Here is a 13043-nt window from a genome sequence, read left to right as displayed (position 1 = left end):
ATAAAAAACCAACTGTATTGCTATGTAGCAGAAAATAAAATGTACAACAATATGATTTAAAAGGGCAACAAAATATCAAATACTTACAAGAAAACCCAATAAATGAGGTGTAAAACATCTATACTGGAAAACATTATTGGGGGAATTAAATAAAACCTTAAAAAGTTGGACATACATTAAAAAGTTCATCAGTTTGAAGCTTCAGTGTTGCAGAAGGTGTTGCTTTTCCCCAAATTGACGTATGGATTAAAAAAAAAACTTAAAAAATAAAAATCCCAGAAAGGTGTGCATCTGTGCATGTTTGTGTTAAATGAGATTCTGATTTTAAAATTAAAATAGAAATGCAAAGAAAAGATGAGACAACCTTGAACAGTAAAAATGCCAGAGAACTTTTCTTATCAAGTAGGAAAATCTATTACACAAATCAGTGAAAATCATGATAGTGAGATATTTGTGTAGAAACAGGCAAAGGAACAATGGAATAGAATGGAGAGCACAGACCTGTACATACGTAGTCACTTGTGTGATAGAAAAATCCTTAGGTAGTATGGAATGGATGGACTAATTATCAGTGTTGTGTTGATTGATTATCCTTATGGAAAAAAGTGAATCAATTTCCTATTTCAAATTATAAATACAAATCAATTCCAAATAGATTTATAAGTGAACAGAAATAAAAACACCTCTAGAGGGAAAGATAACGTTACGGCACACTGAGATTTCCGAAATGGCATACAAAACTATCACTCATAAAAGGACAAAATGATACATTTTAGTACCTGTTAATCAGATTACAATCTCCAGTCTGAATTAAAGACTGAATCTTAAAAAACTTGATCAAACTGACAGCATTGTACAGATATGACTTAAATCTTCTTTCATCCACTGGAAGGTTCACATTTATGTTTGGTTGAATGGTTAATAACTTAACTTCTAAAATACTTCCTTTCTTCCAATATCAGGATTCAGAGTCAGATTCAAGTTCACAGGAATTGAGGAGAACATGTATTTTATTATTTTTAATCTGTGAAGATTTTCCAGTTTCTGATTCACATTTTTAGTATCTTAACATTTTTGTGAGTTAGCATTCTCTTTTCTTAATTGTCAGTGGATTGCATTTGTTCATTTTTATGAAGACAAAGTTTATCTTATAGATGTCTTGTGGAAGTGAATGTGGAAAATGCTAATTAAATAAAGTGGCAGAAATGGACTCACTATCTATTAATAGTCTCTAACAGAGTAAAAAGATAAGTCAAAGAGTAGAAAATATATTCTGTATACAATATACACATACACGTTTATATATGTACACTATTCTCTCTCTCTCTCTATATATATATATACACACATATTTATTTATTATTACATATTAACTTGTATCAAGAGTAGAGAATTATTATGCAAAAATTGGTAGAGCTTTCCTAAGTAGGCTGCCTGGCCTTAGAACTTGAAACCATCTAAATTTATATGTCTCATTAAATAGTCCCATTTTTATTTTTGTGTCTCTCCAACAGTGCTTGTCAACAGTCCTGTGTTGACCACCTAGACATTTGTGTACCGGCCCTCATGCCTGTGGGAGCAATTTGCTTACCAGCCAGATCTGTCTCACTCATTTTCTTCTCCTTCTAACTACCCAGCCCAGTGCATGTCCTCTGCCCTGTCTAAGAGATCTAGGTCATTAGAAAATAATTCCTGAAGCGAATTTAATCTAGTTTAATTGAGGCGGTATGGTGTAGGGCAGTTGTCACAGTCACCTGGGGAGCTTTGAAACAGTGCCAGTGACTCAGACTTTAATCTAGACCACTTGAATGTAAGTCTTTAGCAGTGGGGCCTGGAATTAAGCATTTACAGCTTCTTTAGGTGATGCAAACATGCAGCCAGTGCTGAAAACCCCAAGTAAAATGAAGTCTTTGCAAGGTTTTGCCTTTCAAATAACCCTTTTTGTGGGTACTATTAACAACTGAAGTTAAAGATTACTGACTCCAGTCTGAATTAAAGACTGAATCTTAAAAAACTTGACCAAATTGACAGCATCGTACAGATATGACTTAAATCTAGTTTCATCCACTGGAAAGTTCACACTTATGTTTGGTTTAATGGATTAATAAGTTAACTTCTAAAATATGTTTTTTCTTCCAATATCAGAATTCAGAATCAGATCCAAGTTCACAGAAATTCAGGAGAACATTTATTTTATTACCTTTTTTTTAATCTGTGAAGATTTTCCAGTTTATGATTCATATTTTTTAGTATCTTAACATTTTTGTGAGTTAGCAATCTCTTTTCTTGATTGTCAGTGGACTGCATTTGTTCATTCTTATGCTGAAGACAAAATTTATCTTACAGATGTCTTGTGGAAGTGAGTGTGGAAAATGCTAATTAAATAGAAGCAGAAATGGACTCACTGCTAAATGATGCAGGAAATGAACTGATGCCAGAATTGCTAGCGGCCAGAGAAAGGAGAGCAAAGGTGAGACCTTGGCAGGAATGTGAAGTGGAGAATTTTCTTAAAATTGGGAAAGAGATTAAAGGGGGAAAAGTTAAGTGAAAAAAAAATAATCATAAGAAAGAGAGTTTTAATTTTCTTATCTCTCTTCCCAACATAGAAGCCATTTTCCAGTCTCTGTACCCCAGTAGCCACCATCTAGCCTCCCTTATGTACGTGTTAACAATTTCATACAGTTTGTTGTATTTACATGTTTGTCCCAAGCTCCCGTCCTAGCCATTACAAGATTTTTCAATTACGGAAGTGCTTTTCAATTACTGCATCATCACCTGAGAAAACTGGACAATGGTGATGTTTGGGGGGCTTGGAAAATAAATCATGAGCTTCATCTAAATAAGCACACAAGAGAGAATCACACCTGAGCCTACGCTGCTCTATTTGGGCCCAGTCATATATTCATGCAATCACCATTTGCCTAACTGTATATTTCAGGATTAACCACCCAACTGACCATATCCTTCTGTGGGAAGGTTGGTAGTGAAGGAAGAAAGATGGAGAAGGACAGAAAGAGAGAGATAAAGACAAGACAAGAACATGCCATGCACCCAAGAAGAGGAGTTAGCAAAGACTTAAAATCAACTCCTATTAATTAGGACAATGTTATTTAAGATAGAACCAAATCAAAACTGCCCATGAAGATTTTTTTCAATATACAAATTCCTGGATTGCATTTGTGGTGAAGAAGGCACCATAAGCCATTCTGTCAAGATCTCCCAGTTGATGGTCATTGATGCTAAGTGGATGTGTCTTGCAATAGGAAAGAGTTCAACTAACAGTTCTCATTTTTGAGATCTGGGCTTGGGGAATATTAATATATTATTATATTTGTATCATATAAAATCACTATTTCTCTCTCCACTCCATGGGAAGACTGATGTCTAACACAGAGTAGGTATAATGGAAAGAAGGAAAACTTTAAAGGGGACAGATGATAAAGGGAAAGATCAATGGAATTTGTCTCTTAGGGCTGACTGTAGGAAGTGAACAACTATCCTACATAATAATAAGATATATTGTGTAATCTAAATGATGGTTGTAAAGTTTCTTTTGTTTTGTTTTTAGATAACTCACACTGTATGGAGAAGAACAGGAAGCTAGTGCTTCCAGAGTCTCTTCTAAAAACAAGAACTGCCTTCAATTCTTCATTCCTATGGTGATGGCTGAGAGCCAATATTGGGACGTCTTCAGTTTATTGGGCCCTAGTGGATATTCTAGACTTTTAAAACAGGACTAGATTTAATTCCAGAAATATCAAAATAGAAATATTTAACTTTAGAAGGACTCAGTTTGGACAGATCATACTTAACAAGCATTCAAATGCAACTGGCAAGTATTTCATATGTGTTTTGAAATACACAACTAATATAAATCTTCTCAATATAGTGGCACACATTTTGCGAACAGATAAGGATATAAATCCTGTTACTAACACCTACCAACTGCTTAGCCTAAGGAACTTTGATGAATCTATTGAAATATTAAATATGTGGTGGAGGGTGGGACTTATAGGCACAGAAGATCTGGGTTTGGGGGAAAAGAGGAGCTTGGAAGTTGGTGCACAGGTAGCTGGGCAGAGAGATGAAAGACACAGACCTGACTAGTGTCTCAGTCTGAGATACTAGTAATTCTGCTTTCAAATTAAGAGCCAGGATACAGGCAGAATAATACTCTTAGAGCATACATATTCTCAGGGAGGTAATGTGGCAACTGTGGCTCTCATGAAGTGCTTCCTTTGAAGGCTTGCAGACAGCAGATACTAAAACAGAAACCTTAGTCAAAAGAAAAGAAGTAAATTTATTCTAAGGCACACCCTCCCAGAATCTCTCAGAAATAACTAAAAAAGGTTATGAAAGAAAGTGAAGGTCTCACAGTTATGCAAGTCAGGATTAAGTCACTTTGATCATCCCCACAGGCTGGTAGCAAGGCATGGGAACATTCAGAATTCATATTTTGTGTATTTTTAAGTATTGGAATTCAAACTAGCTGCCTTCTTTCAGTTTGGATTGAATCCCCTCTCTGACTCACTGAGAAGGAAATTAAGTGTAGCTTATAGAATTCAGCATTGAATTTTCAATCTAGTTAGATGGAGGGAGATGTCAGCTTCATCCTGCATTTGATTACACCTTTAAAAAAAAGGAACCACCACACTACAGGGGTTCACATATTCCTGACTTCTGAAAAGTTCGGTCAATTCAGATCTGCACATGTAATGGACAAAGATGAATCAATTTTTGGCCAGGTTTCTGCATTTGAGAAAAGAATCTGTATGAGCCTTGTTTCTGATTTCAAATTTTGCAGCTTTCCAGAGAGGCATAATCCTCATTTTATTGATAACTCAGGGCTGCATTAATACCAAATGCATAGATACTTAATAAAAATAGAACAACAATAACAATAGTTTGTAGTCTATTGCCAATGTTGTCAAAAGCATTTTCTTTGACTAATGATAAGATCCATGAGATTTTGGCAGAACAAGATCAAAGTATATTCCATCTTGTTCTATGTGAGCCTTTGCCTTCTTGCAAAAATCTTATCTCCTCACACTGGTGAATCAAAGGATTTCTCAAGAAAACTACAGGGAATAAATTTTAACTTGAGTTGCAATTCCTTTTTCACTTTAAAATATAATTTTTGTAAAATTAATTGGTTTTATATTATAACTTAGAGTCTTTGGAGATGTATAAGTGCAGAGGCAGATTAGATAAATCCATTTAAATGCATAATGTAATTAGATTATTTCAAAACGTAAATTTAGAAAACTTCAAGTTTCTACTTGCAATAATACTTTATGATTTTATATGACAAAATTTTCTGATAAATTGTCCTTTATGAATTGAGAAATGTATAAACTGTCAAGAGTGAGAATGTATAAATCATCAAGTGTGAGAAATAGAGACTGTTTCTCCTTGAAAACATACTGTTTTTCACCTTTGGAACAAGTAATTTTGTCATATTGTAAAAATTCACATACACCCAAGTAGAATCTTGAAGAAAGATATTTCTCTAAGTAGCTTACCAAAACGACTAACACTCTCGGCTCCCTCAATGATGGCTTTATAATCCAAATTTTCTTCTATTCCAACCTGTTAAAGAAGAATGGCATTCTAAAAACAGGATAAAATGATTGACTAACTGTTCAATAAAAATGTAAAGATTATTGAATTCCATATTAAGTATCTAAAACTGTGTTCCAAACACTGTTTTTTTTTCATATCAAGGTAAAAAACAAACAAAAACTAGGTAGCTTACATTTTCTATTTAGAAAGTAAAATTTTAAATGTCCCAATTCACAGATACTGTTATTTAATTTTGACACTTTACATTAACAAGTAAGCAAATCTGTGTACTTGTAAGAAGAGTCTGCTCCAGTTGGAAGAAACCCACCCAAGTAACGAAAATAAGAGTCCCCTCATATTCTTTATTATCATTTAAAAAGATGACCACCAATTACCACTGTAAGGTCGTAATAAAGTGTACCTTGATATTTCATGTCAATATTTCATGTGATTTAAAAAGGAATTGTTTGTTCTGAATCTATATATGATGATTACCTCAAATAAAACGGAGATAGCTCTTAACCTCCCTTTTCCTTTAACCGCTTCATCAAAACTTGAAAATCGATCTGCATCAAAGCAGTAGATTTGCATCTATAAAAGTAATAATAGTTTCGTTATATTAAAGGTTTTCACAAAAGTCAGGGGAGAGATTTAATAAAACAATTGACCAATAAATTCTATTTGAAAAGTCTGTAAATGATATAATTCTATATTCTGTATATTCTCAAAGTATTTTATCAATTATGAGTAGACATAATCACATTTACAAAAGAAATATGAAGGTAGACATATCTAGAATAGCGATTTTCATTTTGAAATTTTATCAGTGGGCATTACAGTAATAATTAAGAGCAATAATCAAATATAATAAATTATCAAAGTTTATTTTAACTATTTTGCTGGAATTTTTTGAAACATGTGATTCATTTTTTCTTGAATACAAAAGTCTTTCTTGATGGCTTGGAGATATCATTTTGTATATTATCATACTGTGATTTCTGCTAATAATTCGATTATTTCAAAAAATAAATTTAGAAAACTTCAAGTTTCTACTTATGATAAAACTTTATGATTTCATATGACAAAATTTTCTGATAAATTGTCCTTTATGAACTGAGAAATATATAAACCGTCAAGTGTAAGAATGTATAAATCATCATGTGTGAGAAGTAAGAGACTGTTTCTCCCTGAAAACATACTGTTTTTCACTTTAGAACGAGTAATTTTGTCATATTGTAAAATTATGTCATATTGTAAAAATCTTAAGGGTTCTGTTTCTACCTCAAAAATACAAAGTATTTTAGGTTTCCTATTTTTAATTCTCCTCTCATACTCTGCAGCCATCCTTGTTGATTTCTACTTTAGTCTACACACCTGTCTGTAACAGTCTCTATGCCCAGTTATAATTTGGTGCTCCTCAGGATGTGGGCTTGGAATTCAGGTAACTTAACTATGCCGAGGTATAATTTAGGTAAAAGTAGAACACTCAAGGGTGGTTGGCTTTCTGATGGGAGAAACAGTGTGTGTGAAGCAGAGGATGGCAAAGGCTCTGGCCGTGGGTATGTCACCAAAGGATGAGGATCAATAGCTAGAGAAGAACAGATGAGATGGGAGAGGTAGGCAGGGCCATGCCAGGGAGGTCATCCCAGCTGACACTGAGGCACTTCAGTTAACAGGAACAAGGAGGGGTCAGGTGGGATAGGAATAGACAGAAAGAGATGGACTGGAGAGAGAGAGAGACCAGTGACAGCAACATTAAAAAGTCCATGTAAGAAACAACGGCGGTTTAAACACTTTTCTGACCTCCCACATCATTTGTGGTGAGAATTGAGAAGATTTGATTGTGGGATGTGGGAGAAAAGAAAAAAAAGTAAGTCCAGATGCTCCTTGGGATGCCTACTTACAGTTACATGAAAAAATACTTTCTGAAAAACAAACAATAGGGAGGAGGGAAATGCTGAGAAGTGATATTGGCTAAATTATATCATTATATTGTGTGCATGTACCAATATGTAACAGCCAATCCCATCCATGTGTTTAACTATATTGCACCAATAAACAAACCATACTTCTGAGGCCAAGTCGAGAGGCCTTTGAATTAAAAAAAAAAAATGGGGCTCATTACAAAAATTCTGTAGTATTTATTTTGATTAACCAGGGCTTTTGTTAATATTTTTTTATTGTATCTTTGTTTAAATGGGCAATATTGTGAGAAAGCTAAACTCTCCAAAGTAAGATGTTATGTATTTAAGGAGTTCATTTTTATTTCTTTGACAAGTCACAGTTAATAAATATATTTTTCTTTAAGGACATTTAATATATAAAGCTTTCCAAAATCTAACCCATGAATGAGAATGTGCTTATTCACATTTTAAAAAGTTTTTTTTAGCCCTTTAGTGAGAATCCACCCTAGTTTTATTATTATTGATAGTAACTTTTGAATTATAAGAGTAATATAGTTTCATTATGGGCAATTTAGAAAAAAATGAGGCTTTTAAAGGAGAAAATAAGAGCATTTATAATGACATCACCTAGGAAAAATCACTTTTAACTTTTTTTGGTTTCCCTCCATTATTTTTTTAAGAGGAATGAATTCATTTTTTCATTTAATCCCCATGGCAATTTTTAAGACAGGTCTCTGTCAATTTCGCAGAAGAAAAATGGAAGCTTAGGTTAAGTTGAATAATTTGTTTAATGTCATGTGAGAAGGGGTGGAACCACTTTCAAACCTAATTCTTTCACTTAGACAATATTCCCAGTCCCTGTTCAGGTTTTAAAAAATTAGAAACAGAAGATCAGATATGCTACTTTATATTTTTTAAAAAGCATTAATATGATAAACCTTTTTTGTACATCATTCAAAAACATGATTTTTTACAAGACCTATAATATGCATTTAACCATTTATCATAATGCATTTAACCATTCTTTTTCCTTCAGGTTTTTACTATTTAAATAATTCTTTTCACATAAATTTTTGAAAATATCTATATTTTTAACTGCTACAAATTGAAACAGTGAATACTGAGAATCAACCATGTAAAGTTCTTGATAAAAAATGAACTACTTTCCAGAAATCAACCAGAATAAACTCTCTAAAGTATTTACTGGGTATTTAGTTATTAATTTATTAGACTACTTTTAAAGCTTAAGATTTTCTTCTCATTTTAATCAAAGGATTTAAATCAAAGAATTCTCCAATATATTGATAAAACTCTCCCTTTTTTCCTTCCTACATTATTTACTCATCAGTATTATTGATCACCTACTAGGTGGCATTCTGGGTACATGGGAGTGGAAAATCAAAGGTGGAACATATGCTCATTGAGCTTAGTCTGCTGAGGAAGGCAGATATCCATCAGGTGATCAAAACATAACTATAAATTAAAAATTAATCAAGTTATATGCTAAATATAATCTAAATGATTTAGAAAACGGCATTATAATCAGTGGAACTAGCGACTTACCTCCAGTGGAAATTTTTGTCCTTCTAAACTATGTTCTGATCCATCAGATGATGTATTGCATTTTCCCCAGTGAAAAGTTATTTTGCTGGCTTTGAATACCATTTCTGAAAGTCCTCCACTGAGTCGGTAGTCATTCGTGAGATTAATTTCCACTAAAATAAACCAACCAAAAAATCAATGAAATTGCATCTAAGTTTCTGAAAATCAAAACAATGAATATCGACTAAATTTCCTTCTATTTAAGATGTATTAAGAAAATCATTAACTCAATAGATTTTAAAAGTTGTTCAGTGTTTGGGAAGCTCAGCTCTGTAGTACTGCACAGTAAACTTCATGTACTTACTTCTAAAGAGGTAAATCAATGGATGTGTAACTGATGTAATTCTGCAATCTGTATATGGGGTAAAAATGGGAGCTCATAACCCACTTGAATCAAAGTGTGAAATATGATATATCAAGAACTATGTAATGTTTTGAACAGCCAACAATAAAAAATTAAAAAAAAAAAAGACAGCTGGAGAGAGAAGTACTGTGTGACTCCAACGCAGAGGATGGCAGTTCACTGCCCTACTTGGTGTCCTGAGGCTGGCATTCACCCAAAGCTCTGCTTCTCTAAGGTATTTGATGGTAATGAAGGGACAAAGTAAAGGCAGAGGGAACAGGGCTGAAAGAGGGAAAGCCCTCTCCTGGAGGGACACCTGCTTGTCACTGTCAGCCTGCCCTACTTTTGCTCAGGCTGTTGCATGGGTCCCATCTCTATCCTTCCAGGCTCCAGCTTAGGCTTCATCAGGCTCCAGAACCTGGGTCTTTGGCTGTGCCAAGGAGGGTGGAAAGCCCTTTCCTTCTAAGCGGTTTAAGCCATATCATGTTTGAAACTGACTGTGGACCATCAGAATGGTCAACTTCCCTGTATGTGAGTCCTGCAGCAGAAGTTATCTGACTATACTTTAAGAGTCATCTGGAGAATAATAATTCTCTTGAGAACCTAATGCAGGATTTTGAAGTCTCAGATTTTAACAACCTTCACTCTGCCAGGCAAAAGTCACTGTTGGCCAGCTAGGAGATACAAACTTCTATGAATTGTAATAATGATGATGGAGACAAGTACAACAACTGTGATGACAGCAATGACAGTTGACATTTATCACCTAGAAGTACCATGCACTGCATCATTTTATGCATATCAATCATTTGATCCTCACACAATAAGGAGAGAGAGTCGCAGACATGGAAATAACTTGTCAATGTTGTCATTTGAAGGGCCAAGTAGTGAGCCCAAGCTGTGTGGCTGTATGTCAAGTCCTTTACCACTCTGCCCTCAGAAAAATAAAGCAGAGATCACCTGCCTTAGCCTTGTAGCACCCTTTAAAACTGGTATCAAAAATGTCAAGATTTGGGATAACACACTATTGTTATTTAATTTATAATATAACATGTAAAAATTGTCTTAGTTATTCATTAAACAAATATTGAGTGCTTATGATGCATCAGGCACTGATATAGAAAAGTCCCTGCCCTCATGGGATTTTAAATTATTACATTTAAATAATTGTACTACTTAAATATGGAAAACAAAGAAGAAACTTGCTAATGATAAAACCTTCCCAACAGGTTTTCCATTATAATTTAAACATTTTTCTAATTTATGTCAAATGTGTAGTTTTTTTAAAAATAACTTCCTGTTATATGGTTTCATTTAAAATATATCATCAAAAAAGGAAAGTGTCACATTCTGAAAATTATTTTGTCCATGTAAATTGGATTGGAAAATTGTTTTAAATTTTTAAGGTGTTGTACTTTATGTGCTTTTTAAAGAAAACATAGTCTCAGAAATAGGCACTTAACAAGTCCTGTCTAAGGATGGTTTACAATTTTAAACTTTGTATACAGAAGGGCTAATAATTTCTTTTCTTAAGTTTCAATTATAGTCAGTTGCTTTTTCATATCCAAATATTTAAATACAGCATAGAGCTGAGCAGCAATATCAAGTTATACTGCCCACGTATGGAGATCTTGATTGACTATGCGATTGAAGAGTGACAGAGTTATTAAATTACATTAGACATAATTACATTAACTTTTCCACATCTCCAAGTAGCAGGATCACTGTTAAGATATTTCAAAGCATGGCACTATGACACTGTTCATTTTACTATTTTGTACAGTTTTAAAATGTCATCCACATCTCTAAATTTTCTCTTTTCCATCTGGCATCCTCTACTGATGATATCCATTCAATTCATAGTACATCATTCAAGGGAAATGACAAGAAAGAAATCCAAACATATTCTAGTCTGAAACACATATTCAAGGGAAACAAAATGCACACTCTGTACCTGTTTTCCCAGTATTATGAATAAATGTGCTGTCCAAGGATGCTTTATCCCAACCCTGAAACTTCAGTTTCTTAAGATTCACATTCACTTGTGTAAGATCTTCATCAATATTGATGGGAGACTGTTTTGGACTATTACATGTTGGATATTTTTTCCCCCAATTTTTTTGATTCAGTGCTCCTAGGGAAAGAAAAGAATAAGAAAGTTAGTTTCTTCAATCACCATGTAAAAACCAAATTTTATATTATAAAATATTTAATATAAAAATGTAGGTACAATATAGGAAAAATTGGGATATCGCAGAAGTAATTCACAAAACAATTATACCTGGATTTAGATTCTGGGTTTTAATGCCCTTTTTTTAAATGTTAAATCCCATAGCCTATAGAACAACCATGTCAAGTTTGTGGTTTGACAATGGCTTGATTCAGCGACACATTCTTTCAGATAACTAGAAAGTCTAGTGGTCACATAAGGTAGTAAGTACCAGCCCAGAGCTCCAGAGTAAAGTTCAGATCCCTAGCCATCTCCGTGGGAGTGGCTCCCAATGGACCCACTGTCTTTTTTCCATGATTGAGATTTAGGGAAATTTATAAATAAACACATCTTTTATACAACCCATGTCTTTTTTTTTTGTGATAAGGGAATCAGAAGACTAATTTCAATGCAAGCTCCACCTAAGGGCCACCTCTCATAACTTAATGAAGCTAATTTGCATAACTTAGCCCAGGAAAGAAATAAGAATTAGTCACACCATGAAATTGCCTATATGGTCAGGGAGAAACCAGATGATGCATCTTATAGTAGGGTATTTACCAAAAGTTAGTAAGTGGTAAAAACTTAAAACCTGGCTCTATTTCTAGAGAGTGTTTTGAGGATAGTGTTACTTTAAATATGCACAATGATGTATATTTTGGCTTCTAGGAATAGTTTTAATGATTTGAATAATGGATATTTTGATTTTGCTTATAAAGAACTTTGACATGGGGACAAGAAAACACTGCTCAATAAGGTCCTTTTCATTGCTCACATTTTCTATTATAGTACAATAAATTCCAAGCACACTTTGGAAGTGTCTAATAGTAGTGATACACAGAATCATGAAGTTTTATATTTCTGATGACACTGAGTGTGATGAATAGATCTATTCTTTTTAATTGCATTTCCTGATATTTTCCACTTGGATTCTAAATGGCATCTCACAGTTAGCATATCCAAACTGGAACTCTGGGTTTCTGCTCTAAAACAAGCTTCTCCTGCATGCAGTCTTTTCCATCCTCTGAGCTTAGAAGTCATCCAGATGCCCCTGTTTCTCCTTCAGTAAAGCCTTTATGGTATGCCTTCAATTATACCCCCAATACCCTTAATGGGATATTTTAACACAATCCCCAGGAGATCTACACACAGGAAATTTTGAGAAGCACAGGCTTAGACATCTCCAGTGCTTTCAAAAGGCCTACCTATAGCTTCATCTTTTGCCCCTTCCAAAATCCAGTAGTAAGTAGAATCATAAGATTCCAAAACCCCACTCTCTGGTCTTCACACCCTGTACAAAAACCTCCACTTTGGTGTGGGCAGGACCTGGGAATACGATGGGGAGTCATTCCTTTGAACAGATCACATTCTTTGGCAAAGGTGAAGAGGACCTTGATGCTGTGACTATGTTACGTTATAGAAA

General features: G+C 34.1%; 1 protein-coding gene across 4 annotated transcripts in view; it reads right to left on the bottom strand.

Annotated features, from left to right (window-relative positions):
* Ptprz1 (protein tyrosine phosphatase receptor type Z1) overlaps positions 1–13043 on the bottom strand; it is a 176461-nt gene that overhangs the window by 69010 nt on the left and 94408 nt on the right. For all 4 annotated transcript variants that reach the window (XM_015488281.2, XM_048786040.1, XM_048786042.1 and 1 more), the window contains exons 3-6: positions 11366–11545; positions 9030–9181; positions 6058–6153; positions 5523–5589 (exon numbers count right to left, since the gene is read on the bottom strand). In XM_015488281.2, the coding sequence (XP_015343767.1) occupies positions 5523–5589; positions 6058–6153; positions 9030–9181; positions 11366–11545 (495 nt within the window). The remainder of the gene's footprint in view (positions 1–5522; positions 5590–6057; positions 6154–9029; positions 9182–11365; positions 11546–13043) is intronic.

This window comes from Marmota marmota, unplaced genomic scaffold (assembly GCF_001458135.2).
Source record: "Marmota marmota marmota unplaced genomic scaffold, marMar, whole genome shotgun sequence".
NCBI lineage: Eukaryota > Metazoa > Chordata > Mammalia > Rodentia > Sciuridae > Marmota > Marmota marmota.
This window is presented reverse-complemented; position numbering and strand designations above follow the sequence as displayed.